The sequence below is a fragment of the Dermochelys coriacea genome, chromosome 23 (genome assembly GCF_009764565.3).
Source record: "Dermochelys coriacea isolate rDerCor1 chromosome 23, rDerCor1.pri.v4, whole genome shotgun sequence".
NCBI lineage: Eukaryota > Metazoa > Chordata > Testudines > Dermochelyidae > Dermochelys > Dermochelys coriacea.
The window spans coordinates 15,667,345-15,695,270 of NC_050090.1; the positions used below are offsets into that span (position 1 = coordinate 15,667,345).

The 27,926-nt window shown below is 64.4% G+C and overlaps 1 protein-coding gene across 25 annotated transcripts; it reads left to right on the forward strand.

Annotated features, from left to right (window-relative positions):
- The first annotated feature begins 159 nt into the window (after window positions 1-159).
- Window positions 160-21,819, forward strand: MBD1 (methyl-CpG binding domain protein 1). 25 transcript variants are annotated; one of them, XM_038381266.2, is made up of 19 exons: window positions 160-318; window positions 5,088-5,232; window positions 7,844-8,060; window positions 9,233-9,447; window positions 9,834-9,919; window positions 10,263-10,303; window positions 10,693-10,836; window positions 11,136-11,270; window positions 11,763-11,813; window positions 12,492-12,566; window positions 13,080-13,139; window positions 14,144-14,200; window positions 14,726-14,806; window positions 16,253-16,417; window positions 17,648-17,833; window positions 18,483-18,683; window positions 18,884-18,958; window positions 19,238-19,354; window positions 20,419-21,819. In XM_038381266.2, exons 1-19 carry the CDS (start codon window positions 276-278, stop codon window positions 20,878-20,880), a joined length of 2,556 nt encoding a protein of 851 aa, XP_038237194.1. In that variant the 5' UTR covers window positions 160-275; the 3' UTR covers window positions 20,881-21,819. The 25 variants fall into 25 exon arrangements, with proteins under 25 accessions (XP_038237194.1, XP_043357460.1, XP_043357464.1 ...); XM_038381261.2 differs by lacking the exon at window positions 160-318 and adding an exon at window positions 3,147-3,463; XM_038381255.2 differs by lacking the exon at window positions 160-318 and adding an exon at window positions 3,152-3,463 and having other exon boundaries at window positions 18,887-18,958.
- The last annotated feature ends 6,107 nt before the right edge of the window (window positions 21,820-27,926 follow it).

Genomic DNA, 27,926 nt, shown 5'->3' on the forward strand with positions numbered 1-27,926 from the left:
CCCCGCCCCCCAACTCCCTCCTCCCCCCAAACCCCCGGTTCCCCCCTCCCCCGCCCCCAACTCCCGGTTCCCGCCCCGCAGCTCCCTCCTCTTCCTGCCACCAGAACCCCCGCCCCCATTCCAGTCCCCTCCCCCGCCCCACGGTCCCGCCCCTGTGGCCACGTGACCGGCCGTTCCCGCCCCCCCGCCCGGGTTCGGGTTCCGGTTCCGGTTCGAGCCCCGCGCGCCGCCCGGGCTGCGGCCGCTGCTGCTGCGCCACGAGCGGGGCCCGCGGGATGGAGCCGCCGGCCCGGGGGGGGGCCCGGGAGCCGCCCAGCGGTGAGGGGGGGGCGCGGCCGGGGGGAGGGGTGTCCCGGGGAGGGGCGCAGGAGTGGGGGGGGGCTGCCGGGGGAGGGCGCAGGAGTTGAGGGAGGGGCTGCCGGGGGCGAGGAGGGAGTTGGGGGCCGGGGCTGCCGGGGGCGAGGAGGGAGTTGGGGGCCGGGGCTGCCGGGGGCGAGGAGGGAGTTGGGGGGCCGGGGGCTGCCGGGGGGTCTGTGGAGTGAGAAGGGAGTTGGGGTGCCCTCGGGCAGGGTGTCCTGGGGGAGGGGGGCTGTGGAGTGAGGGAGTGGGGGGGCCCTGGGACGGGGTGTCCCCGGGGGAGGGTGTTGTAGGCAATGGGGGTGAAGAGGGAATTGGGGGACTATAGCATGGGTGGGGGTAAGAGTCCTGAGGAGGGAGTTGGGGGGCCTAGGCGGTGGGGGCGGGGCACAGGGAGTTGGGGGTCTGGCATGAGGGGGGCCCCAGGGGAATGTGGGTGGGGGCTGGAGCCCTGTGGCAGGGAGGAGGGAGTTGGGGGGCTGTGGTGTGGGGGGGTGCAGGAGCGGTTGGAGGAGCTGGGCAGGGGCGTGACTGGGGGAGGGGTACCAGGAAGCTGGGAGGGGAGTGGGGGGGCAGGAGCAGTGGGGGAGGTTAATTGCAGTGGAAGGGTCTCGAGGGGGTGCTGGGAAAGGGGGCCCAGGTCTGAGGACATGGGGAGACTGTAGCTGGGGACCAGGCCCAAGGAAGGGGGGGGTTGGGAAAGTGGGATGCCTGGGGGAAGGGTTGGAGGGCAGAAGGGCTTTGAGGGCTGGCTCCGTGAGGCCCTAGGGTGAGGTGGGGTGAAGCCCAGATGACCAGGGGCTGGGGGGAGCTGGTAAGTGGGGTGCCTAATAGGGGAGGGGTTGAGGGAGTTGGCTGGTGGTGGGGGGTGGGGCTGAGAACCTGGGTGTGTATGAAGTGGGGGAGCAATTGGGGGCACTGGGTGAGGGGAGTGGCTGGTGGGGCAGGTCTGAGGGAGTGGGGAGCAGCGGGAGGTGGTGTCTGCAGAGAGGCTGCAGGGGTGCTAGGAGGGAGAGGAGTAGGGAGTGTCAAGGGGTCAGGCATTGGGGGGCTCTGGGGTGGGAGTTATAGGGTGATGGGGCTGTTACCTGGGAGGGTCACCGGGGTTTGGTGTGCTGCAGAGGGAGAGGACATGGAGAGGGGAGTGGGGGCACCAGGCAGTTGGGGGGCTGGGAAATGGAGGCTGATTGAAGGGTGAGGGGGTGGCAGAGGATTGGGGGTAGAGGCTGTGCCTTGTGGGGGAGGCATTGGGGTGGGAGTGGGGTGCACTGGAAAGGGAGGGGTTTGGGGACGGAGGAGAGTGGAAAGGCCCTGGAGGAGCGAAGGGGAGGAGTGGGGAGGAAGTGGGGCTGAAGGGGAATGTGTGGGGGGCTAGACAGGGAGGGAGAGCAGGGCTGGGAGCCCTGTGGCCAGGTGTGTGGGGGGCAGCCTGGGGTCCCTGCCCCAGGCATGAATCTCTCTCCAGGCGCGATGTTGGATTGGGGTCCGGGTCTTTGTGGGCAAACGGAGTGGAGGGGGGCCATGGGGCGGCGATGGAGCCAGCTGGGGGGGAAAGGTGTGGGAATGGCGCCGATGCCCGGAGGGCTCGGGACGGCGGGAAGCCACGTCAGGGACGTGGGCGGGTGGGCACGCAGGGTGATCTGGGTCAGGCCGGGGTCGCCGAGGCAGCCGCAGTGGATCTGGGCTCAACTCGGCTCCAGGGATGGCGTGTGGGCACCAGCTTGGCGGCGCTTGGCCCCGAACCCGGCTCCGGGCTGGCCCCTGCTGCCCTCCCCCAGCCAGGCCTTGGTGTTGCTGCCCGGCGTGGTGCCGTGTTTATCTTCCTCCTGAGCAGAGCAAGGCCGCGGCTGGGGCTGGGGGGCAGGAAGTGCCAACCCGGGCGACCTAGTCTTAGGGCAGGGAAAACTCCCTGACGCAATCGGTAGGTGTTGTCCCGTGCCCTGATGGCGCCTCTCCCCCCAACTTCAGCTGAATCGCTCCCAAATTGAGCTCCGAAGGGCCCCAAAACATCGGCGCTTCACCCCCCCCCATTAGGTTGGCACAGCTGGGGCCATGCAGCACCCAGGCGCCCGACCATCGTATGGTGTCTCTGTGCCAAACCGTGATGTCGCAGCAACTCGCTGGGTTTCTACCGCAATCTAACATCTGCTGCTCCTGAGGGGAGATCGGGGGTGCCCCATACTTGCCCATCACCGGGTGGGTCCCCCACAAAGCTGGCGGTGACCCCGATATTCCTGGCTCTGCCCAGGCAGCTCAGAGCCGCAATATCACAGAGCTGGGGCGCCGGCTGCATGGCTAGGCCTTGTTTTGGGGGTTTGCCCGTTGCCCTAAAAAAAAGCCCATCGTCGCCTGGCTTATGGGAGCCGATCCTTGGCTGGGGCCAGACAGCCTGTGTGTTGGGGCTGTGCATGGCCTGACTGAAATTGGGGGTTCCCCGTTCTTGGCGGGGGGCTGGAAAGACTCAATCTAGAGAGAGGAACGGGGGGAGGGGGGACAGGGGAGGTGGGACACGGAGACCTGGGGAATCCTCCAGAGCGCAAAATAATCTTGCTCCTAACTCCTTAACGCTCGGATTCCTCGGCCGTGAAACGCCATCCGGCGACATGGGCTGCCCGCACACTTGCTGCCGGCCCGTTTCCCATGAGCCCCTCAGGCTGCCGAAGGGCCCCCGCTGTGCGGAAGAGCCCGCCCCTGGCAGGTGTCCACGGCCGGAGCTCGGTGGATTTTAGCTGTAACTCGGCTCGTGACATTGGGCTGGTTTTTGTGCCCGACACGCTCTGTGCGTTCTCCTCTCGGCTGGGAGAGGCTGTCGCGGCTGGGGCTGGAGCTGCCAGTTTGCCTGTTGTTTAGGTCTCACGTGGTGCGGGCTGTGGGGGGGAGAGGCCCCCCTGTCGGAAAGGGAAAACAAGGGGGCTGAAACACGTGAGCTGGCAGGATGTCTCCGGGCCTGGGCCGTCGCCATCTGAAATGGCGTTAAACGGACACACAGAATTGGCTGGCTTCCCGGTTGGTGACAGTTCAGCAGCCCCACAGGCATGGCTCGCCTGGCACAGAGCCGGAGCTGGGGAAGAGCCGCACCGCGACCTGCGCGGCACTAGCTTGCCAGGTGATGTGGTGCAGCCACCTCTGGGGAGGGCCAGCTGGGGTATAGCCACGCAGTGACGCCGTGTGTGGGTGGCTTGCGTGGCGCTGAGAGGCGGCCAGGTCTGGAGTGTGGGCCTTTTGGGGAATGGCGCACGTACGGCTGCATTGGGTAGGGCTTGACCGGTGCTGAGATGCAGCCACTTCTGGGGAGGGGCAGCTGCGGAACAGCCAAACATGATGTCGCATAGCGACAGCTGTCCCGGTGCTGCAATGCAGCCACCTCTGGGGCGTGGGGCAGCTGGGGAACAGCCGCACGTAATGCCGCATAATGCCGGCTCTCCCGGCGCTGAGATGCGGCACCTGTGGGGCGATTGTGGAACAGCCACCTGTAATGTTGCACAACACCGGCTCTCCCGGCGCTGAGATGTGGCCACCTCTGGGGTGTGGGGCGTCTGGGGAACAGCCGCCTGTAACGTCGCATAACGCCGGCTCTCCCGGTGCTGAGATGCAGCACCTCTGGGGTTTGGGGCGGCTGGGAACCACTGTGCCACCGAGTGCTGACTTCGGAGAGTGCTCCCTTATCTGATGGGGGCAGCGCTGGGCGTGCCAGAGACGGGCTGTAACTGCTCACGCTGGAATGCGGCCAGGCGTTGGAGCAGGAGCGCGGGGCCGGGCTTCCCACTGACCTTGCGGGCCTGAAAGCTGAGATGCCGGATTGGGCCTTATCTCCTCCTCCCTTCCCGAGAGCCCTGGCAGGGTCCCGGGGCTGGCAGGATCCAGCGTGGTTGGAGACGCCCACGCCGCTCACCCCTCTGCAGAGGAGCAAGGCATGCTGGGCCCCGGGGCCTGTGGAAGGATCCAGGATCAAAGCCTGAGCAGCGTGAGTCATGCTCCCCGTGGGTGCTGGCTCCCGGCTGCTCCCTGTGCCCAGAAAGGAGGGGGTGGTGGAAGGACAGGCCTTCGGTCTGGGCGCCCTGAGCCTAAAGCTGGAGCCCTCCCAATGGCCCTAGCGCTTTGCTCACGACTCGGCGCCTGACGAGGTGTTATGTGTGGCTGTTCCTGGCTGCGCCGTCCAAGAGGTGGCTGCATCTCGGTGCTGGGAGAGTCATCCCCAGGTGGCGTTATGTGCGGCTGTTCCCCAGGTGCCTGCCCCAGAGGTAGCTGCATTTCAGTGCTGGGCAAGTGATCGCTGCCTACGGTCGGGACTGTTGTTTGCGCGTCCAGTTGTTCAGGGTGATGCGATTTCTTAAGCTGGAACCTCATTACTCCCAACCTTTATTGTGTGATGATAACCCTTTCCAAGGAGGGTCACGTGAATTAAGTTTCCAGTAGTTGGACTCCTAGAGCCTATTCAAACTATGGGAGTGGGGTCTGGTGATTAGGATGGGTGGGCTGGGAATCAGGACTCCTGGGTTCTCTCCCTAGCTCTGGGAGGGCAGTGGGGGGCTAGTGGTCAGAGCTAGCCCAAGCCCTGGGAGCGGGGTGCTAGTGCTGGTAAACATGCTTGGCCTGAAATGTAGAAGCTGTTCATGGACACAGAGCGTTGTCCGCCCGAGCGCTGGGTGGAGGGGTGGGGGCACAAGCCCAGTGGGGAAACCCGACCCCCCCATCCAGCCGTGCTGACTCCCCTGTCTCTGTCCCCGCAGTAGCCGCTCTGCCACCGCTCCCCCAGCTCAGCGCCATGTCGGAGGGCTGGGTGGACTGCCCCACCCTGGGGCCCGGATGGAAGCGCCGCGAGGCCTACCGCCGATCCGGGGCCACCTGTGGACGGACGGACACCTACTATCAGGGGTATGGACACTGCTCCTCCCTTGGGGGCAGGGGGAGGGGCTGGGCAGCCCCCGCCGCAGAGGGTCAAGGCGAGGATCGAGTTCTGCAGAGCCACAGTGACAGCCCGTGTGGACACGGCATGGGAGGGGACACTGAGGCACGGGAGGGCCTCGGCCTTAGCTGGTCAGAGCCAGAACTCTGGGCTCCCCTGGGGTTCAGGGGCTGCCCCTCCGGCCCCCTTGCTCCCTGGATCCCCCCTCCCCCCCGGCCTGGCATCTGGGATTCAGGGGCCTCCAGTCAGTTCCTGCCTTGTCACGCACGGGTGCTGGCCCTGACCCCTGCCGTCCCTGGTGCTCTGTGGGAGAGGAGCTGCCTGCTCCAGCCGTGCAGCCCCCTCCTAAGACAGGGTGCGTCTGTCTGCAGCTGGAGATAACTCTGCTCGGCCCGCCCCAACAGGAAACCGGCTCTGCTGGATGGAGTCTATTTACCTTCTCCGAAGCCAGCTGGGTTATAAAGAACGGCTTCTGCTGTGGGCCAGGACTCCTGGATTCTCTCCCTGGTTCTGGGAGGGGAGTGGGCGTCAGGTGGGTTAGAGTAGGGGGGGCTGGGAGCCAGGACACCTGGGTTCTATTCCTAGCTCCAGGAGTGGAGTGGAGTGGGGTGTGGTGGCTCAGAGCAGGGGGGCTGGGAGTCAGGACTCCTGGGTTCTCTCTTCGGTCTCCTCCCCGAGTTGTCTGCATGTGGATCAGGGTGTGCGTCTTCCCTCTCAGCCCCCGAGTCCGTTGCTGGCATATGTCCTTTTTCAGTTAAAAGCCGCATGTTAGGAAATGAAACCGTCCCCCCTCTGTCCCCTCCCCCACCGTGCTCAAGGCATCTCGTTCGTTGTGCGGTTCTTCTTCCAGCCACCAGAGCCTCAGTGTAGCCACCCTGGCTGGGCCGAAAGGCAACGTAGCGCTGCCCACCCCGGTGGAGTGAGTGTCTTCTCCCCGCCCCTCTGGGTCTGCTCTTGAGTTGCGTTATTAGGCAGGTCACAGTAGTGTCTAGAAACTCGGGGGGGGGGGGGCTCCCTGTATCCCCACAGCATGTCCAATCTAAACAGCCCTAGGGGGGCAGGAGTTTGCTGAAGGAGATACCCCCAGTGGCTGCAGCCTTGGCTTAGGGCCATCCCCCGTCCCCGCGCGCTGCCTGGCCATGGCCATGGTCCAGGGCATGTCTCTGCCTCCCGCCCCGGCATCCGTGAGGCACTCAGCTGGCTAGAGCCTTCCAGGGCAGCCCAGCCGGGGCCCTCGCCGGCCTGGCTTCCCTGCAGCTTGGGCCAGCTCTGGGGATGCACGGCGCGTCCAGGAAATCTGCGCCGGAACCGCTTCCCACTCCCTGCCAGCCCAGAGGCAGAATCATCCCGGCTCTTCCGAGAACCAGGGTCTGGGAGCTGAGGCGTGGCCAATCCGGGTTATAAATTGACTAGTCCAAAGTGCAAGGCCGTACCGCCGGCGGGGTTAGGAACGAGAATTTCTGCTCTGAGCTAGCATGGCTCAGCTGGGAGTGATGGCGGAGGAGATGGGGCTGGGTGGAGCGGTCGGTCACGGGGCATGGGTGAGCCTCGGACGGATCAGGCGCAATGGAGAAATATTCAGGCCTCTTGACTCACATGTCCAGCTCCAAGGGGAAACACAAGTGGGGGGTCTGGTTGCGTCAGGAGGGAGACGAGTTAGTGAAACGAAAGCCTGTCGTCGGCCCGAGGGGCAGTGCAGGCTGGGAAGGAGAAGGTTCCCGACAGACTGCCGTGAGTGTGGGAGCAACCAGCTGAGACCTTAGGCGGGTCTCGGAGGCCGAATTAGCTGCATAGGGGGCATGTTTTGCCCTGCATGGGACAGCTGTAACCGCTCGCCGGCCGCTGTTTCCTTCTGCCGCCCGGTGCTTCCCTCTTAACGCCCCCTGCTCGTGGTCATCTCCTTGGGAGCCTGGCCCCACAGATCCCTGGAAGGGAAGATTATCCAGGCAGCGATCCTCCGAACTGGTTTTTGTAGCGCCTCACACCCTCCCCTCCTTCTGCAGGGGTCGGAGAGGAACAGATGGCTCCAAATGGCTGGCTGGCACTTCATTTATCCCCCTGGCTTGTCAGATGGCTGGCCGCACCCTGGCCTGCTCTTCCGCTGTGACGGGGGAGTCTGATTCAGTAGCCATGAGTTCCCTGTGCCCCATTTCCCAACCCCTTTTAATCTCCTGTCCCTTTCACATTAAAAGAGAATTCTTCTGCTGTGAAATTCCCAGTCTCCTGTCTGAGCCCTTCCCTTCCCATAGGGGGCAGCATCTCCCGCCTCCCTTGTAGCGATCGGCTCCTGCTCTAAAGCAGAGTTGAGATTGCGTCTCGGGTGCTGAGTTATTTCATCCCTGCCAGTGTCCCCCTGGATTATTACCTTGTGGCCGTCAGTTCCACAGGCTAAGCTTGCACTGCCTGAAAAAATGTGGCCTTCCCACGGCGTTCGCGAGCGAGCCTGTTCTCCTGGCTCCCTTTGGCTCCAGGCAGGAGCATCACTTCGCAGGGCTGGGTGGGGGGGGTATTCCCAGCCCGCCAGGCCAGGCTGGAGTGCCCTCCCTGACGCCAGCTCTGTCTCTGCCTCCCCTCCTGCAGCCCCAACGGCGAGAAATTCCGCAGCAAGATCGAGCTCACCAGGTTCCTGGGGCCGTCGCAGGACCTGACCAACTTCGACTTCAAGAACGGTGTGCTCCGCGACCCGCCCCCCAAGGTACTGGGGCGGGGCGGGGGGGCTGGAGCACACACACGGGAGGGTCGGAATCCCTGCGCCAGGCCTGACCACGAAACTCGGCTGGGTTTCTTGCCAACGCAGGTGCCTCCTCGGCTGACCCGGAGCTGCTTCCCCTTTTTAAATTGATGCCCAAAACAAGTCCAGCAGTTCCTAGTTGGACCGAGACGTCCCCATCCATGATCCTGTTGCTCCCCTCTCCTCTTCCGAGGGCCTGTGTGTTCCTGCCCCTTAGGAACGCGCTGAGCTGATGAATTACCGTCCCCTCGTGCTTAGCCGGCGCCGAGGGTGGGGCTCCCAGCCGACTCTGGTTGGTGATTCTAGCCGTGCCTGGGGCTCCGGCACAAACACAGGTAGCCTTTGGTCCATCTGGGTGAGACTCGCAGGCGGCTACGGGGAATTCGTATGGCCAGTGACTCTCAGACCCAGAAATGGATGCGAAGGACTGATTGGAAACCCAGATCAGCCTGAGTTGGGGCCGCGGTGGCACCCAAACACGTCCCACACACTAATTTCGCAGTCCCTGGCACCTGGTGCCCTTGGAAAGCCAAGCCAGGAGGCAGGGTGTGGCGTGTACCTCACCTCGCCAGTCCCCATGTGCCCGCCGGTGTCCGGCAACGCCTCTTTTAGACCCGTTTTCCCTCCCGCCTGCGGCCAGGGTTCATTACATCTCACCCCAGCGGGTGAGTTGTCATTAAGGTGCCATGAGCTGCGTGCGACACCGCATATCCTGGTGGATCAGCTCCGGCCGCGCGGTTGGCTCCTTGCACCAGAACTACCTCCAAAGCGGCCACGGTAACCAGGCCTTTCGCGCTCATGCAGTTGGCTTGCGTGTCGCAAGCTGCTGATTGTGCAAGCATCCACCCTTGGGCCAGCTGCTCCCAGTGCTGGCCGGCCGGAGGACTTGCTGCACGGCCTGCTGGGAACATCGGTGCCTGCTCGGGTTCCGTGCTGGTGTAGCTGCCATTCCTGCTAGTGAAAACGCTTCCCTGGGGCTAGTGGTTAGAGCGGGGGGGCTGGGAGCCAGGATTCCTAGGTTCTCTCCCTGGCACCGGAAGGGGAGTGGGGTCCAGCACATAATGCCTGGTTGGGTCAGGGATCGCAGGGCCGTGCTCCGTTTCCCTCAGAGAAGAATTGAGGAGTGGAGGGGGGCATCACATGGGGCCTGTTGGGGAAGGCCTGGCTGACCTCCCCACGCCATGTTGCCAGGGACTGGGACCCCACCTCCAGCCCCACTCATCTTGCACCCCATGCAGGTGAAGAAGGCCCAGAAGAGGCGCCTCTCACTGTCAGAGCCAGAACTCCCAAACCCCCCTGAGCAGCTTCCCCCCAAACAGCGTCCCGTGAAGCCAGAGCCCCCGGAGCAGCCGCCCCCGGAGCAGCGGCCTCAGCCCCTTCCAGAGCGACGCCCCCGGAAGCGTCCGGTGCCCCCGCTGGAACCGCAGGAATCTGCGCAGGATGGTGTAGTGGCGTGAGTTTCTCCCAGCCCCCCTGGGGTGCCCCGTCCCCTGAGCCCTTGGGTCACAATGCAAACGCTACGGGGAGGTGCAGGGAGCCCAGCCAGATGCCTGGGTTCTGTCCCTAGCTCTGGGAGGGCAGTGGGGTCTAGTGCTTGGAGCAGCATTGGGGCTGTGAGTCAGGACTCCTGGATTCTATTCGTCCATGGAGACGTCCCAGCGTCCCCGGTCCGTCTCCCAAACTGCAAGCCCTCCCCAGCAGAGGAGCTGCCTGGCAGGCCCCCTGTCCCTCTGTCCAAGCCTAGCAGGGTCCCTGCCCCCCTGGGGGTGGCTGTGAGCCCCCCACCAACCTGGGGTGCCCCAGACGTGGGTCCTGAGCAGCCCCCCCTCTGCCTTCCAGATGCTGTGCCAGCTGCCAGAACTACTTCCCCGGGGTGATGCTGCCCAGCCAGAGACGCTGCCGCTGGCTGTGCCCGGACTGCCGAGGTGGGTGAGCGGGGTGAGGAGGGTAGCACCTGGCGGCTGGGGCTGATGGCTAGACCCCCTCCCGCTTGGGGTCCTTCTGCTCCTTTGCCCAGCTCCCTAGTCCGTCCTAGAAGGAGCCGGGCTGGAACCCAGGTGTCCTGTCCGGACTCCGCCCCAGAGGCAGCTTCATCTCAGCGCTGGGCGAGCTGTCCCCGTGTGGCATTGCCTCTGTGGCCCGGTTGCCCCACCCCAGAGGTGGCTGCATCCCCGGGAGACTAACCTATCCCAGGCCCAGCTGCCCTGGTGCCGCTACCTGTTGTGTTGAGCGTCAGCCACTGGTGCCAACGGTGGTTGTTTCTTTCAGCCCAGAGAAGAGACTTCAACAGGGAGCAGCGGTTCTTCAAGGTAAGAGTCAGGCCTGGGGCCAGGGAGTTGTGGGTCACTATGTGCAGGGGTTGGGGGTGGATTGAGGGCCAGGACTCCTGGGTTTTCTCCCTGGCTCTGGGAGGGGAGTGGGATCTAGTGGTTAGAGCGGGGGTGCTGGGAGCCAGGACTCCTGGGTTCTCTCCCTGGCTCTGGGAGGGGAGTGGGGGTCTAGTGGTTAGAGCAGGGGGGGCTGGGAGCCAGGACTCCTGGGTTCTCTCCCCGGCTCTGGGAGGGGAGTGCGGTCCAGTGGCTAGAGCAGGTGGGGCTGGGAGTCGGGCCTCCGGGGGGCTGTTTCCCTGGTCCCCTCCTTGTGGGGGGCGGGCAAGGGGCCGTGGCTGCGGCGGCTGAAGGCCCTGCCCCTCTTGCAGCGGGTGGGCTGTGGGGCCTGCCAGGCCTGCCAGATCCCCGAGGACTGCGGCATCTGCGCCGTGTGCGCCGTGCGGGCCAAGAACCCCGAGCTCCGGATCGGCAGGAAGTGTCTCCTGCGCCGGTGCCTGAAAATCGTCAAGAAGGTACTGGCTGGCCCCCTCCGGCGCCCCTCGCTCCCGGCTCTGGGCTCCCCCCTGCCGATGCCCCTCATTCCCGGCCCTGGGCTCCCCCCTGCCCTGCCGGTGCCCCTCACTCCCGACCCGCAGCCCTCGCCGCCCCCACTGGTGCCCCTGGCTCCTGGCCTGCAGCCCCTGCCCGCCTCTCCCCAGCCCTGCCGGTGCCCCTCACTCCCGACCTGCAGCCCCCTGCCAGCCTGGCCCTGGCCCCCCCCCCAGCCCTGCCGGCGCCCCTCACTCCCGCCCTCTCCCCTCTGCCTGCGCAGGGCTTCGGCTGCGGCGTGTGCCAGGGCTGCCAGGCCACCGAGGACTGCGGCAGCTGCTACATCTGTCTGCGGAGGCTGAAGCCCGGCCTGAAGCGGCAGTGGAAATGCCTGAAACGCCGCTGCCTCAAGAAGAAGGTGGGGGGGGCAGTGATGGGGAGCTGCGGAACCCTCCCCCCCGCGTGGGGCGGGAACACAGGCTGGGGACTGCTCTCGACTCCCCCTCCACGGGGCTTTGGGGGAAGAGGAGGGGTGGGGTGGGGCCCCTACCCCCCCCATTTTTGGGAAGGCTCTGCTGTCCCTTTGAAGGGGTGCCACAGTGAGGGGGAGAGCGCCGCCCCAGCACAGCGCCCCCCAGTGCCCGGCCCAACCTGCGGGGGAGATCATCCCCTGCCCAGCCTCCCCCCGCAGTACAGCGCCCTCAGCCCCGACTGCAGGGGAGATTGTCCCCTGCCTCCCCTGTTACGGAGCCCCCCAGTGCCCAGCCCCACCTGCAGGGGAGATTGTCCCCTGCCCAGCCCCGCAGCACAGCGCCCCCCAGCTCCCGGCCCCGACTGCAGGGGAGAGCGCCCGCAGCATGGCACCCCCTAGTACTGCAGCTGGCGCTAATTATCTTCTGGTGTGCAACAGAAATCGGTGGTGGCGAAGAAGGCAGGATACGGCCCCCGGAAACTGACCGTCGTAAGTACCCGCCCTGCTCTTTGGAGACCCCGCTACACAACTTCCCAGCATGCCCTGCAGCCTGGGATGGGGGAAGGCATGGTTTCCCAGCATGCCCTGCAGGTTGCACGATGGGGCAGGTCCCCTTGTTTCCCATTGGGGTGGAGACGACGTTTTCCAACCTGCCCTGTGGGCCGTGTGTGTGACGGAGGCGCAGCTCCCCGGCGTGGGGGGGGTTGTGTGACGGGGGCAGGCGCGGCTTCCTGGCGTGGGGGGGAACGGAGGGGGTGGGAGCTGGTACAGCTGGGGCCTGGTTGTGGGGTCGGGCCTGGCCATGCCGCCCTGTGGCAGCTAACGGCCTCTCACCCTCTCTCTGCCCGGCGGACGGCAGGACGGGCCCACTGGAAACCGCCCCTTGGCCCTGCCTGACGCTGGCAGGGGCAGTCGGCCGCTGCTGCAATGCGGGGCTCGAACCCCCCTCCGTCTGCATGGGGACCCCTGCCCCCGGGGAGCTCGCTGCCCCAGTCCAGTGGTTAGAGCAGGGCGGGCTGGCAGCCAGGACCCCGGGTTCTCTCCTGGCTGTGGCAGGGGTTGGAATGTAATGGTAGCACCGTGGTCTGGGTGACTCTGCCTCTCTCTCTCTCACTCCTTCCTGTCCCTTCTTCGTTCGTTCTTTCCTTGTCGCTTCCCTGCCCTCAGGACGGGCCCCCCGCCAAGCCCCAGCTCGCCCCAGGGAGGCGCCGCAGGAGGCTGCCAGCGGCCGGGCCCAGCGCTGTGAGTGGGTGTGAGTGGCAGGGAGCGCTTCTGGGAGACTGAGCCGCCCCCGGCAGGGGTGGGGGCGGGGCTGGGAGCCAGGACTCCTGGGTTCTCTCCCAGCCCTGGGAGGGGAGCAGGGTCTAGTGGTTAGGAGGTGGGTCTGGGAGCCAGGACCCCGGGTTCTCTCCCAGCCTTGGGAGGGGAGCAGGGTTGGGTGGTTAGAGGAGGTGGGTCTGGGAGCCAGGACTCCTGGGTTCTCTCCTGGCTCTGAAAGGGAAGTGGAGTCTAGGGGTTAGAGCCAGGGGGCTGGGAGCCAGGACTCCTGGGTTCTCTCCTGGCTCTGGGAGGGAAGCGGGGGCTAGTGGTTAGAGCAGGGGACGGGGCGGGATTGGGTATCTGGTTCTCCACTTGCCTTGGCCTGCGGGGTCCCCATGGAGCGGGGGGCCCGTGGCGGCTCTGCTCTGGCTCTGTCCTTCTGCCAGCCTGTCTGCGCTGCCCGCGTCTCTTCTCTTCCTTCTCTGTCTCCGCCAGGACGGCCTGGCCCCTAAACCTCGGCGCCGTAAGAGATTAAGCCCTGCTGCCGCAGCCACAGTGAGTGCGGTGCCAACCCCCTATCCCCCCAAGAGAATCCCGGTGTCCTTGTTACTAGCCCCTGCGCCCCAGAACCGGGCAGAGAATCCAGGAGTCCTGGCTCCCAGCCCCACAAGGTTCCCCACTCCTGCTTTGGAAGGGCCTGGCCCATGCAGAGTTAACCCTAGAGATGGAGGAAGGGGGTGCACAGGTCCTGCTCTGGGCAGGGACTTTGGCACCCCTCCCCCCCCCCCCACAACCTCTCATGGAGCCAGGACTCCTGGGTTCTCTCCTCAGCTCTGGGAGGGGAGTGGGTCTAGTGGTTAGAGCAAGGGGGGCAGTGAGCCAGGACTCTTGGGCTCTCTCCTTGCTGTGAGGTCTCTGGCTGGTCCTTTCCCCTTGGCAGTAGGGGTGACCCAGGCTGTGTCTGGTACGCTGGGGCACTCTGGGGTTCCCGTTCCCCCTTTCCCTCCCCTGATGGAATGCAATGTTCAGTGTCCAGCCTTGTCCCCGTTCCTAGCACTATGGGGACTGAGCTCAGCTGGGTCCCATAGGGGCTGGGCAGGGCCAGCGCCTGGGCAAGCTCTGTGGCCCCTGGAGCTGCTGTCTGGCCCCTCTCCGCCGTGGGGCAGCTGTGTGCGCCCTCCTGTCCAGCTAAGGGGGCCTGAGCTAGGCCGTGGAGGTGACACAGAGGACTCCTGGCAACCAGTGCAGCCGGATGGGCAACAAGCCAGGGAGCGGCGATCCAGCTCCATCCTCTAGTACCCACCCAGCTCAGGTTGGGTGATGGACCCAGGTGTCCGGGTCACCCTCCCCCACCCTGAATTCTGGGAGAAGAGGAGGGATCCGGGTGTCAGGGTGGTCCTCCCCAGACCGGAGTCTGGAGGAGGAGGGACCCAGTCATCCTGGCCGCTGTTCCCCTCCTCTCCTTCCAGGCCTTGCATGTGTTCTGCAGACAGGACCCCGGTGTCCGGGTGACCCTTCACCCCCCGCCCCTCACCCTGTCTTCCCTTTGCTCCCTCCAGAAATGGAAGCCGTCACTGGAGCGAGACCCTGGTGGCCTTTCGGGCTCCCGGCGCAGGGTGAGTGAGAGGCGGGACTGGAACCAGCTCAGAACTGCCTGGTGCAGGGGGAGCCGCATGGGCTGGGATGGGGCAAAGGCCTGAGGCTGAGACAATGCGGGGAGTGCGGTCAAGGAGTTAGAGCAGGGGGGGCTGGAAGCCAGGACTCCTGGGTTCTCTCCCCGGCACTGGGAGGGGAGTGGGGTCCAGTGGGTTAGAGCTGTGGGGGGTGGCTGGGAGCCAGGACTCCTGGGTTCTCTCCCCAGCTCTGGGAGGGGAGTGGGGTCTAGTGGTTAGAGCAGGGGAGCTGGGCCTACCGCACAGAACTGTAGAGTCTGGCTGGCCCTGAGCCCCCTCACTCCCATAAGCCAGTGTCAGTCGCCCCCTGAAGCTGTAAATTGGGTTTGCCCAGCCTGTGTTGCTGGGCTCTGTGGGGCAGGGGGCTGGGCAGCAGGGTGGCCTTTGGGGAGGAGGGATTAGAGTGGGGCAGGGCTGCATCAGCTCTGGGGCCGGGGGTAATCCCTCTCCTCTCTCTGCCGCCCCCAGAAACAGCTGGGTAAAGTGAAGGAGAAGAAGAAGCCGGGCCGGCCGCCGAAACACCCGAGTGCCAGGGCCCGGAGCAGCGTGGTGAGTGACCCTCCCTGTGGCATGGGGTGGGGTCTAGCAGGGGGCACTGCAGCACGGCCAGGCCAGAGCTGTCGAGATACCTAGCGGGGTGACTGCACGGGGGGCTCTGGGAGTCAGAACTCCTGGGTTCTCTCCATGTCTCCGGGTGGGCAGTGGGCTCTAGTGGTTAGAGCTGGGAGCCAGGACTCCTCGGTTCCATCCCTGGCTAGGAAAAGCCTGGCTGGTGGTTCTGTGGCTGACGCTTTCCCCCAGTGCTCCCCACCCAGCCCGCGCCCTGCTCTGTTTCAGGGAGTGTCTCGCCTGCCTCTCACGCCCACTGTGCCCCTCCCTCTCCGTGGGGCTTGGCCGTGGGCCACAGAGCGCCGCCTTGCAGTCGCCCGGCCCTGCCCTGGTGCCCTTATGCCCTGGGGAGACGGGCCTGCTGGGCTGGATCTACTTGTGTTTCCCTGATGCTGGGCACAGCGCCCCTCGTCCACCTGGCAGCCCCCGCTGCTGGCCAGCTCTGCCAGGGCACCAGCTCTGCCAGGGCCCTGCCTTGCTCACCGCCTGGGCCACCCTGACTCCGGTTCCCTTGGGCCTCTGGGGCCTCCTGGGAGAACTGGGCGGGTCTTTCCCGATGTCCCAGGCCGCCTCGAATACTAGGGCGGGAAGGGACGTCGGCGGGTCCAGCCCCGGCGCTGAGACGGGACCGAATGGACCTAGATTCTCCGTGTCAGGGGCTCGTCCGACCTCTTCTTAAAACCCTCCGCGGGCGCGGATCCCTAGGTCCAGCGGGGGCTGTCCTGGCACTCCGGAAAGGGACAGTCAGCTGACGGGGAGCTCCTGGCGAGACGCTGGGCCCCGGGAGCCAATCTCGGGTAGCAGCGGAGAGGGGACTTCCCCTCTGGATCCGGCCGTGGGGCGGCCCCTGCTGTGATTCTCTGGCCTGTTCCGGTGCCCGCAGTTCGAGGAGGAAGGGAGTCGATCGGGGAGGGGTCACGGGGAGAGCGGCCTGGAGCACCAGCTGTTGAGCTGAACAAAAGAAGTGAGGGGCTGGCTCGCTGAGTCCACACGTATCCACCCCGCGAGGCTCTGCCAGCGTGCCGGGGAGTCGGAAGCAGGAGATGGTTCATCTCTAACTTGTGCCTTGGGTGGGCAGGAGGCGCTGATACCCGAAGGCAGAAGCGAGACCCATGAGGTCACGCTGTCTGAGTCCGGGGGGCCGGGCCCCTCGACTGGGGTCGGTCGGCCCTCGCTCTGAGTCCGGGGGGCCAGACCCCCTTGCTGGGGTCGGTCGGCTCTCGCTCTGCATGCCCAGGGCCCCCTCAGTGCTCTCCTAACCCACGCCGTACGCCCCCTTTGGCAGGCCGGCGGTTTCCCGGGGGCAGGGAGGGGGCCTGTGTGTGGCCAGCCCACCCCCCCCGCCCCCCCGTGCTCTGACCCAGAGCCTCTCTCCCCGCCCGGCAGCTCTGCTCCAAGAGCCGGCGGAACCGCAAGTGCGGCGAGTGCGAGGCCTGTCTGCTGAAAGCCGACTGCGGCCGCTGTGACTTCTGCCGGGACAAGCCCAAGTTTGGTGGGGAGAACCTCAAGCGCCAGAAGTGCCGCTGGAGACAGTGCCTGCGCTTCGCAATGGTTGGTGCCCTGCCCGCCCGGCTTGCGGGGTCTGGCTGCTCTGGGTGGCAGGGGCACGGGGCCGAGCGCTGAGCTGGAAGGGACTTGACGGGGCTCGCCCCGGCTGGCGGGGCGGGGCCCGTAGCTCTTGTGGGCTCTGGGCTGGGCTCCCAAGGTGCACCATGGCTCTGGGGCTCCTGTCCTGTTGTGCGTGTTGGAGCAGGCCCGATGCCCCGGGGAGGGGAGACAGAGCCCGTCGATGTGGGGCACACCCCTCCTACTGCCCCCTCGCCCAGGCTTTGTGCCCCACATCAGGGGAGTGTCTTCCCTCCCGGCCCTGAGGTCCCTGGCACTTCATGCTGTCTGCGTCCAGCCCTCTCGTCTTGTGGCGTGGAGTTCCGCAGCCACCCCACCTGCGTGGAGCGGGTTCTGGGCCTGGCAGAGCGTGGTTTTGTCCCTGCTGGATTTGTTTGCCTCCCGGGAGGTGCTTGGGGCCCAGAGCTGCCGGGGGTTTAGGCACCGAGCTCCCAGGGACGTCAATGGGAGTTGGGTGCGGGTCTTAGTGGCCGATGGGTTCTTCACCTGCCGTTGTCAAGGCCGTTTGTCTGGGCCTGAGATGGAGTCAGAGCCACTGTCCAGAAGGGGCTTGTGAAACCGGACGCCTGGGTTCTCTCCCCAGCTCTGGGAGGGGAGCAGGGTCTAGTGGGTTAGAGCAGGGGGGCTGCGATCCAGGACTCCTGGGTTCTCTCCCCGGCTGTAGGAAGGGAGTGGGGTCTAGTGGTGAGAGCAGGGAGGCTGGGAGCCAGGATTCCTGGGTTCTTTCTCTGCCTTGCTGTAAATCTGGACTCTTGATGCCAACATCATGACCAGGTGTCTGCGTCCCGCCGCACCTCCTGCACCTTCCCTGTGCAGCTGAACTCCCCTGCCCTGCACCCCGCCCTCCGGGGCAGGCGGGGGGCCCCCAAACTGGATGACTCCCAGAGGGGGAGACGTGTGTGCGCATGTGGAGGCCGGGGTGCGTGGCCTTTGTTGCTGATTCGGGAGGAGGCAGCGGGCTCCGGGGGAGGGGCAGGAGTGCAGGCGCCCAGAGGCCGTGGCAATGGGCAGGACCGGGCCGACTCTCGCTCTCCCTGTCTCTCTCTCTCTCTCTTTTTCTCTCTCTCTCTCTCTCTCTCTCTCTCTCTCTCTCTCTCCCCCGCTCGCCGCCTGCCCGGCTCCGGCTCTGTCTCTCCCTCTCTTTCCCTTCCCCAGAAGCGGCTGCTGCCGGCGGTGTGGAGCCGCGGGCAGGCGGAGGAGGGGGCGGGGGCTCTGGCCCCCCGGAAGGCCTGGAGGCGCAGGATCGGCCGCAGCCGCCAGCCGGCCCGGATCAAGCAGGTGGGGCGGCGGGTCAAGGGGAGCGGCCAGCAGCGCTGGGTTCGGGGCAGTGCCCTGCCGCAGGTAACTACCTCCCCCTGCCCCGCCCCCCTGGCGGCCTGCCCCCCTGCCCTGCCCTGCCCTCCCCACCCCGGCTGTGGGAGCCCTCCATGCGGCGCTCCCTCTGGGGCAAAGAGACTCGAGCTTCTCTCTTTCTTCCTCCGCTCCGCCTTTCCCGCTCGTCTTTCCGGCCCGGTTACCGCTCAGCCTTGCGGGAGGGGAGCCCAGGACGCCTGGGTTCTCTCCCCGGCTCTGGGAGGGGAGTGGGGTCCAGTGGTTAGAGCAGAGGGGCTGGGAGCCGGGACTCCTGGGTTCTCTCCCTGGCTTGCCACTTGGGGTGGTGACAGCGTGTGCGTCGGGATGAACCGGACGTCGGCTGCACTGCTAGGCCAGGGACTTTTGCTTCTCCCCATAGGCTGCCTGCATTCGGCTCACTGTGGGAGAGGAGTGGGGTCTAGTGGTTAGAGCGGTGGCGGGGCTGGGAACCAGGACTCCTGGGTTCTCTCTCCGGCTCTTGGAGGGGAGTGGGGGGTCTGGTGGTTAGATCAGCGGGGTAGTGGGGAGGCTGGGAGTCAGGACTCCTGGGTTCTCTCCCCAGCTCTGCAGTGGCGTGGGGGGTGGCTGTCCGTGGGGGGCTCTGTGCTGCCCCCTGACACTGTGCTCTGCCCTGCAGGAGAAGGAGCGCCCGCCGGGCGGGGAGCTGCGGTTCCTGGCGGAGAAAGGGGTCACTGAGGCGCCCGGGCAGCTGGTGCTGCTGAAGGACCGGCCGGGCAGGGACTTCGTCCTGCTCCGCGACGCCCCCCAGAGCTTCCCCCTCCTGCTGCAGCACGTGAAGGAGGAGCCGGCCACACCCCCGCCCCCTGGCCGCCTCGAGGTGAGAGGGGGCGTCCCCCATCCCCCCTGGGGGCCTGGGTGTCCCCTTCAAGTGGCGCCCAGCTCGGGGCCAGTCCCTCCCCTTGGGATGACCCAGGGTCCTGGCGGCGTGCCCCACGCTGGGGTGAGGGCTGGAACCAGGGCCTGCATCCCCCCAGCGACCCCCGCTGGCTCTGCGGGCTCAGTCCTCTCTTCCCCCAGCAGGAGCCGGCCCCCACCCTGCTCATCTCCGCCCCGCCCCTGGTGAAGCAGGAGCCTGGATGGGACCTTGCACCGGTAAGAGCCGCCCTAGCTCCCAAGAGCCCTCTGCCCTCCCAGTGCTGGGATAGAACCCAGGAGCTCGGGCTCCCAGCCCCCCCTGCTCTGACCACTAGCCCCCACTCCTCTCCCAGACCCAGAGAGAGGAGCCAGGACTCCCCCGCTCTAGCCACTGGCCCCCACTCCCCTCCCAGAGCGGGAGGGAAAACCCAGTCCTGGCTCCCAGCCCATGTTTCCCTGGGAGCAGCCCTGGGCAGGATGTGGGGTGCCCCCAACGCTCACCAATCTCCCTTGCAGGTGCCAGTAGGGGTGCCCCTGCGGATGGAGGGCCGGGGGCTGGCCAGGGAAGTGGTGGTTCTGGACCCAGCTGAGAAGGAGAAGGAGGAGGAGGAGGAAGAAGAGCGCACCCCAGTGGTGAGTGGGGGTGCTGGGCGCAGGCATGTGATGGGAAGGGAGGGCGTTGGGGTGGGGGGGCTGTTCTGTGAGGGCCATGAGAGCGTGGGTGAGCAGGGGCCTCTGCTGGGGTTGTTGGGGGTGGGGGGTTGGCACTGGGGGGCAGGGGCAGTATTGGGGGCATGGGGCAGTGCTGGGGGGCTGGTGCTGAGGAGACGAGCAGTATTGGGGGAGGAGGCAGTTCTGGGGGTGTCTGGCGCTGGAGGGCAGGAGGCAGTGTTGATGGGTGCGTGGGTACAGTTCTGGGGGTGTCTGGTGCTGGGGCAGGGGGCAGTGTTGAGGGGTGCATGGGACAGTTGTGGGGGCGTCTGGCGCTGGTGGCAGGGGGCAGTGTTGGGGGGTGCGTGGGGACAGTTCTGGGGGTGTCTGGCGCTGGGGGCAGTGTTGAGGGGTGCATGGGGACAGTTCTGGGGGTGTCTGGCGCTGGGGGCAGTGTTGAGGGGTGCGTGGGGACAGTTCTGGGGGTGTCTGGCGCTGGGGGCAGTGTTGGGGGGTGCGTGGGGACAGTTCTGGGGGTGTCTGGTGCTGGAGGGCAGGGGGCAGTGCTGAGGGGTGCATGGGGACAGTTCTGGGGGTGTCAGGCGCTGGGGGCAGGGGGCAGTGTTGAGGGGTGCATGGGGACAGTTCTGGGGGTGTCTGGTGCTGGGGGCAGTGTTGGGGGTGCGTGGGGACAGTTCTGGGGGTGTCTGGTGCTGCAAGGCAGGGGGCAGTGCTGAGGGGTGCATGGGGACAGTTCTGGGGGTGTCTGGCGCTGGGGGCAGTGTTGAGGGGTGCATGGGGACAGTTCTGGGGGTGTCAGGCGCTGGGGGCAGGGGGCAGTGTTGAGGGGTGCATGGGGACAGTTCTGGGGGTGTCTGGCGCTGGGGGCAGTGTTGAGGGGTGCGTGGGGACAGTTCTGGGGGTGTCAGGCGCTGGGGGCAGTGTTGAGGAGTGCATGGGGGCAGTTCTAGGGGCATCTGGCACTGGGGGCACTGGGGTGGCACCCGGCAGGCCCCCCTCACGCCCCGTCCCCCCTGTGCCCGCAGATCATGGAGATCTACAGCCTGGGGGCGCTGGCGGGGCGGGCGCCCCTGGACCCGGTGCTGCGGGAGTTCCTGGCCGAGCTGCAGGAGATCCCGCTGCCAGCCCACTGGGAGGTGCAGCCGCCCCTGGGGGGGCCCGACCTGCGGCTGGTCCAGCGCTCGGCCCGCTCCACCATGGCCGCCACCGTCATCCACATCCGCCCGGGCCTCTTCTTCCAGGTGGTGGCGCGCCAGCTGCCCGTGCCCCCCGAGCACGAGGTCTACGCCAGCCACCCTGCCCGCCTCACCACGGTGGACGAGGTGGTGGAGCTGATCTGCGACCTGGAGGCCTATCGCCTCTGCCCCGGCTGGCCGGCCGGCTGGCACGCCGGGCAGCGCTCCCAGGCCTGCGACGTGCTGGTCTACTCGGGCTGCTGCCCCCAGTGCCGCCTCAACCCCTGGCCCTCGGGCAGCGCCGGCCCCTAGGCGCCCCCCACGCCCCCAGAGCTTCTATTTTTGACACTGGAATCGGCTGGACCCTGCCGGGTTGGGGGGGGGGGAGGGTCAGAGGTGGGCGCGGCCAGGGGGGGCGGCGTGGCACCAGTTTCTTTTCGTTGTTTGTTTGTCCGTCCCCCCCTCCCCCCCAGCTGGGGGAGGGCTGAAGGGACATTTCCCTCCCCCTCCCGCTGTGGTCACATGAGTGGCTCTAGCCAATGAGGAGCTCTCCCCCATGTCGATTTCTTCTATGCCTCCCCCCCCCCGGTGGGGCAGAGGGCTCCTTCCTCCTGGGCCCCCCCTGCCCCCTTCTGCAGTGACTTGGGGGGCATGGATTTCAGATGTCATCTTAATTGCTTTAAACCCCCCCCCCTTGGCCTGGGTCTTCCCCCACCCTTTGTGGGGGGCAGACGCATGCTGGCTTCTCTCCCCGCAGGTGATTGCTTCATCTCCAGCATGGGGCGGGGGGTCAATTCCCTTTCTTCCTCCCCCCCGGCCCCCAGTTTAGATTCCTGTTTTAAAACTTGAATTCTTTGTTGGTGGCGATTTTTCTGCTGCAGGTGAGAGGGGACAGCCCCGGGGGGTGGGGGGGGGTGGTTAGAGGACATGGGTTGCTCTGACGGGGGGGTAGAGCTGGCCCCATGCTGCCACCCCCACCCCCGGCAGTCAGAGGCTAGTGCTAATTTCAGGGAGTTTCTGCCGAAGCCATAGCTGCGTCCTTGGTGGGGGACATCTCCCCCTCCCCCCAGTGGCCGGGGGGGCAGGGTGTGAAGCACAGATTCCCCGCCCCCCACCCCCTGTCAGGGTTAGTTCTGTTCCTCCTCTTCCCCCCCCTGCACAGAAAGAAAAAATGCGAAAAAAAATTCCCACACCCCCCTTCCCCAGAAACTCGTCTCTATTTTTTTTATGTATTAAAAGTTTTAATGAGTAGATGAGGGCTGAGTCCTGCCTCTGCTTCCCTGGGGAGGGGCGGCATCCCTTCCGGGGGCAGGAAACCATTACCCCTGCGTGGGGAGGGGGGCCATCTACCCTGGCGTCCTTCCTGACACCCATCAGAGGTGTCCTTAAAAAAAAAACAGTATAGCTCAGCGTGGCTGCAGGTTGGGCAAGGGGCAGGGTAGGAGTACAAGCCCTAGGGGAAACTGAGGCAGGTGCGTGGATGGGACTGCCCCCATGATCAGGCAGCCAGAGACAGCCCAGGAAAGAACCCAGGCATCCTGGCTCCTAGTCTCTTCTTCTTCCTTCCCCCCTGCTCCCCAGCTCTAACCACTAGACCCCATTCCCTTCCCAGAACCGGGGAGAGAACCCAGGAGTCCTGGCTCCCAGCCCCCACCTGATTCAAATGCTCCTTCCCCTGGATGCGATGCCCCTGATGTGTCCTTGTTTGGCCAACACTCTTGGTTCAGGGGTTCAGTGTTTTTTGGGGGGGTGTCACAGCCCTCCACATCTGGGCACTTTGGGGGCACAGTCCCTGTGAGGCCAAGATGGGGCTGGGGTCATCTGGCCCCCTGGGTGGCTTCTGCAGTGGGGCCTGGGGCTCCTTCAGGGCCTTTGCTGTCCAGCCCCCTTGAGCCAACATCCCGTCCCCATGCAGGCCTAGCTGGCTGTGGTCTTCCAGCCCCCCTGCCATGCCCTGCCCCTTTGCCAGCCCCCCTGGGCCCTGCCCCTCTGCCTGGCCCCACCCCTTTTCCTGCTTCCTGGCCTTGCCCCCACCATCTGCCATCACTCCCTGTACTCATCTATCCTTGTGCACCCCAATATCTATCCTCAGCAGTCCCCCCCTCTATCCCTCCATCCCATATCTCTCCCCCCCCCCCCCCCCGCTGCCCCTGTGGCTGGCTCTGGACAGTAGCATCCCCTGCCGTGCGCCCTCCAATCCTTCGCCCTGCAGCGAATCAGCCACGTGACCCTGCTGGAGAAGAGCAGAGAGCGAGTCCGGGGGAGAAGGGGCCAGCGGGCCGGTGCCCTGGCTCTGCCCGTTGCCAGCTGCATGGTTGCGGCTGGCCCTGGTGGAGAGGGCAGGTGTGGCAGAGAGGGGTGGGTGGCATGGGAGGGGTGTATTGGTTTGGGGGGGAGGGCTGGGAGCCAGGACTCCTGGGTTCTCCCTGCTCTGGAAGGGGAGTGGGATCCAGTGGTTAGAGCAGGGGGGTTGGGAGCCAGGACAGCTGGGCGGCTGGCTGGAAGCGAGGGCTGGAGGGGGTGGCATGGCTGTGTCGCGTGGGGATGGGCCCCCTGCGCATCTTACTGCTGCAGGGGATTCTGCAGCCCTTGGTGGCCCCCGGCGCCTGCCCGTCCTGCCCCCAGGACATGCTGTTGATCTGGAAGAGCCCGTAGTCTGTGCAGCAGGTAGACCCCGGCGTGCAGGGAGGGTGAGGCCCCTTCCCAGCCGACCCCCCAGGGGCTAGATCCACAGCACCCCTGCTCAGCAGCTGCCTACTCCTGGAGGCGCTTAACTCCCCTGGGCCCCCGCCCTTCACTCCACCTCCCCAGGTCTAGATTGGGCTGGGAGCGCATGTGCTGGCGGCAGCCTTGTGGTTAGAGTACACTGCTGGCATACAGGAAATCTAGGGTAATTCCCCCCCCCATGCCTGCTGCAGAAAAGGGATTTCAAAGGGGGGAGCCACCCTGGCCGCTGAGCGAGGTGGGCTGGCCTCCATTCCTGTATAGCAGAGGGGGCCCTGGGGCAGGGGGACTGGGCCCTGGGTCCCCCCCCGAACAGCTGGCTGGAAGTGAGTCGGCCCTTAATTCTCTGCATGGGAGCCCTTTGGGGAAGCGGCCCCGCCAGCCGCGGGTAGATGAGGGCAGAGGGCAAGGGAGGGGGGTCTGTGGGACGGTGAGGGGGATGGGACTCTCCACTCATAAGCGGCCCCCGATCTCCTGGTGAAGCCCTCCAGCCCGTGCTGCCGGGGGATCCGCACCAACTGGCACCAGGCGGGCGCCGCAGCCAGCAGGACCAGGAGAAGCGGGAGGCCGAGGAGCAGCAGCAGCTTTGTGGTGGCTGAGGCTGCATCCGGCTGGGGGTCAGAGCAGCTGCTCAGGGGCCCCCCTTTCATCCTGGCTCTGGGGCAGGCAGCCCAGCCCCCCCCCCCAGCACACCCTGCTGGGAAGGGCCCCAGGGGCAGCTGCCCAGGTGTGTGTCTTCCCGTCAGCCACTGCCGCCCCCACGGTAATTCAGGTTGCATCAGGGACTCCTGGTTAAAGGCCACTTCTTCCCAAGGCTGCCGAAATCTACCCTTTGAAATGTGGGGCCGGGCCAGTGACTCTGGTTTGGGAGCGTTTGCGCGCTGGGCGCCAGTGATCTCGCCTGCCCCCAAAGAGCCATTTCCCCAAAAGTTTCTCGGTGTGTTGGTTTTGTGCTTGTTTTTAACGCAGTGGTTGCACCTGGGCCAGAAAGGGGCTAGCGGGTTTCCACACCCTCTAGAAGCCAAATGGTTGCTCGGCTTGCCTTGAAATTTGGTGTGGCTCACAGGGGTGTTGGAGAGCCAAATTTGGGGTCGTTAGACTCGGGGGTTCCTGAGTTACAGCCCCCCCAACCCCAAACTGGTTTCCATCGGCTGCCAGGTGCTGTTAAACTGAGAGGGTGTAATGCCTGGGTGAATTGTGGCCCTCATTGAGATGGAGAGCCATGAGCTCACCCTTTAATTAACTTATGGGTAAGTTAAGCACAAGGCCCCACCCAAGATAAAGGTGTTTTGGGGCCGAGGCCTTGTCTCCACTTCAAACTGAGGTCGATGCAAGAGTGGGTGAGAGATACAAGAACGGCCAGACTGGGTCAGGCCAAAGGCCCATTTACCCCAGTATCCGGTCTGCCGGCAGTGACCAATGCATCGATAACTTCCTTTAGCGGGGCATCTGCGGGATCTGCCCAATCATGGCTTTGTAGGGACGCTGCAGAGTATGGTGCTGGTGGGTTTGAGACGCTTCTTAGCTTGGAACCTGCAGGAGGGTGAGGGTGAGAATAGAAAGAGTCCCCATAGGGTCCTGAAGCCAAGCATGGGGCGTGTGACGTCAGGCTAGAAAAGAGCTGGCAACGTGCCTTGGGATTTGGGGTCAGCCGCTTTCCTGTAGCGGGGTCGACTGGCTCGTGCTCCACCGCCGAGCTTTGTTTTCACGGATCGTAGGGGCAGGTGCTTGTGCCACTAGTCGGAGCTCTCGTGTGTGACCAACCACCGAGCATCAGCTGCCCGGAAGCGAAAGAAGCTGTAGTAGTAATAGATCACGTAAGGGGAATGAAAAAGTTCCCCAAATGTAATAGGAGGTCAGGCTACACCACTAATTCCGACCAGCAGAGTGTCTTTCCCTGTTCCACAAGGCAGGAGAGCCAAAGGCAAAGCCCCGATGTTAGCACAGAGTCGGGGTTGGTTGGGGGTCGGTCATGCCCTTGCAGGACAGATGCGTGGAGCAGAACGCAAATCTCTGCAAGCTGGGAAATGCACAGTTAAGGCTGCCCCTGTCACCATAACTCTGCCCTCTTTCGGCACACCCTGTTAACACGTGTACCTTAAGTCTGCCAGCCCCACGGTGGCTGAAACGTACACGCTCACCTCCTTTTACAACCTGTTTGCATTGCCTGCTTGTCAGATGTTTGGCTTTTGCTCAGTTCCCTGTTCTGCAAGGGGATGACATGCCTCCAAGCAACCTCACCTGAGTTAATGTAGCCATGTAGACATGACCAGGGTTTGGGAGGGGAGTGGGGGCTAGTGGGTTAGAGCAGGGCAGGGCTGGGAGCCAGGACTCCTGGGTTCTCTCCCCAGCTCTGGGAAGGGAGTGGGGTCTGGTGGGTTAAAGCAGGGAGTGGGGGCTGGGAGCCAGGACTCCTGGGTTCTCTCCCTGGCTCTGGATGACCTTGGGTAAGTCTTCTACCTGTTCTGTTTCTCCACCTGTCTCCACTGCGAAATGGGGAGATGTCTGTGGATTGTCATTCCCCAACTGCGCCCTCCTGCCTGCCATGCCTGGGGCATGAGCTGGCAATGGGCACCCACCCCATGCCACCCCCACACCAAGCTGGGGAAAGACATGCCGGTCTGTGAGGGCTGCCCAGTCAGATGGGAAAACCGTGACCTTGGAGGGTGGGAATGTTCCTTTCCCATCGCCACTGCCAGGGGAATCCGCCCTCTGCCCCTGCTGCGTCCGGTTCTGGTGCCTGCAATTCAAGATCAATCAGGGAGGGGTCAGAGAAGAGCCACGAGGATGATTTAAAGGGCTAGAAACCCTGCCTGAGCGCGAGAGACGCCAGCAGCTCCAGCTATTGAGCTGAACAAAGACGGTGAAGGGGTGACTGGATCCCATCTGTACATACCGACAGGCAGGTCAAATATTCAATAAGGGGCTCCCTAGAAGGTCTAACACGATCCGATGGCTTTAAACCGAAGCTAGACAAATTCTGGCTGGAACTAAGGCGTAAATCTTTATCAGTGAGAGGAATTAACCATCGGGCCAACTTCCCAAGGGATGCGATGGATTCTCCATCCCTGACCCTTTTTAAATCAAGCCGGGAAGTTTTTTCCTTCCGAGATCGGCTCAAGGAATGACTTGGGGGCAGGTCCCTGGCTTGGGTGGTACAGGGGGTCAGACGATGCTCACGAGGGTCCGTGCTGGCGTGGGAAGCTGTTAATCCAGAATTCAGCTTCGTTTGTTACAAGCCAGCGACCGGAAAAGGCGGCGAAGATCAGTTCAGAAATCTCCCTGGTGGCTGGGCCAAACCCAGCACCGGCTCTTTTCCCAAGCGATTCCCACGAGTCAGATGCCCCCGGCTGGAAGCAAGTGGCGTTGCCGTGCTTTGCGGTGTGCAGCAAAGTTGCAACTGGACCCTCCCGGCTTGGCGGGGGCCTGATTTGCCATGGAGGGAGGGGGAATTTAACGTCCGGAAAGCCAGCGCGGCCCACACTGAGATTTGTGAGCCGTTTCTCTGACTTTCGTGAGCGGGTTTTGTCGGAGGACTCGCTTTGTCCCTTGTTGAGCGAGTGAGAGAAACCAGCGTCAGTTCCATAGTTTCGCTTGATGTTTATTTTTATCGAGTTGCATTTCCAGTTGCACAAAATGAGGGCGTTTTAAGCAGTGTTGCGAATTATACCTGCTAGGTCCCGCGCAGTTCGAGTCTAGGTTGAGGCACACCAACAAAGTCCACAACTGCAGAGTTCCCAAAGATACTAAGTTTATTACGCTCGAGCGTGGTGCCCCCCCGCTAGTCAGAAGGGGACCCCGAATACAGGTTATGCAAAGATTATAGACCTTTTAGCAAAGCATGTTGCCCTCATGCATCGGAAACCTTAGCCAATAGACAAACCCTTCCCTTATCTACCACCTATCCCTGCTAGGTACATTCCCCATGCTAAACCATTACTTCAGCTACACAACATGGTCCTAAAGCAATGCATCAGTAGCCTTTCTTATCAGGATGGGAGGCCCACATCACAAGGCCAGGAGGCAAGGAGTTAGGAACAGACAAAGAACAGAAACCGGGAGTCGAGACAGGCTGGAAACGAGGGGGGTTTTCACAGGAATGCAGCATCTAAGGAGCACTCCTCCTTTTAGACAATCGTGGGCCCCAACCCAAAATGAAGTCACATATACTAACTTTTCCTTAACAACATTTAAAACTTTTTTGATTGATTTTCAAATTTTCAGTTGCAGCAACTTTGGGGTAGGGGAGGGGGCATGTGCCAGCCACTAGAGGGGCTCAGGGAATAAGTATTTAATTCGCGTAGACGTTGAGATCCATAAAGACACATTCAAACACACAGGCTCCATGTCACATGTCACAACATATAACTATCTGTCGATCACCCGCTGGGACGTTCCCCGGCAGCGTTTGTTTCTTGCTGAGCTGTGACTTTCGCTCGGGAGCAATAAATTGCTACTAGTGCTTTGGGCAAGGGCGGCGATTTCGACACACTGATCCATTAAAAATCGAATTCTTCCGAGCTGGTTTATAGGCCGCATTTAAATCAGTGATGGATGCCACCTGTCGCCACTAAGGGATGCTAGCTGCACACCCAAGGGCTAGGGGCTTCCCCTTTAGGATTGTCCTGGAGTCT

What these genes read in the sequence shown, in the direction of transcription:
- MBD1 (XM_038381261.2), top strand. Translation starts at nt 3,325, where the DNA reads ATGGCGTTAAACGGACACACAGAATTGGCTGGCTTCCCGGTTGGTGAC. An exon ending in ACGGACACCTACTATCAGGG is followed by an intron (nt 5,233 to 7,843) that starts GTATGGACACTG and finishes CCCCTCCTGCAG; the next exon opens with CCCCAACGGCGAGAAATTCC. An exon ending in GGGGCAGTGCCCTGCCGCAG is followed by an intron (nt 17,834 to 18,482) that starts GTAACTACCTCC and finishes TCTGCCCTGCAG; the next exon opens with GAGAAGGAGCGCCCGCCGGG.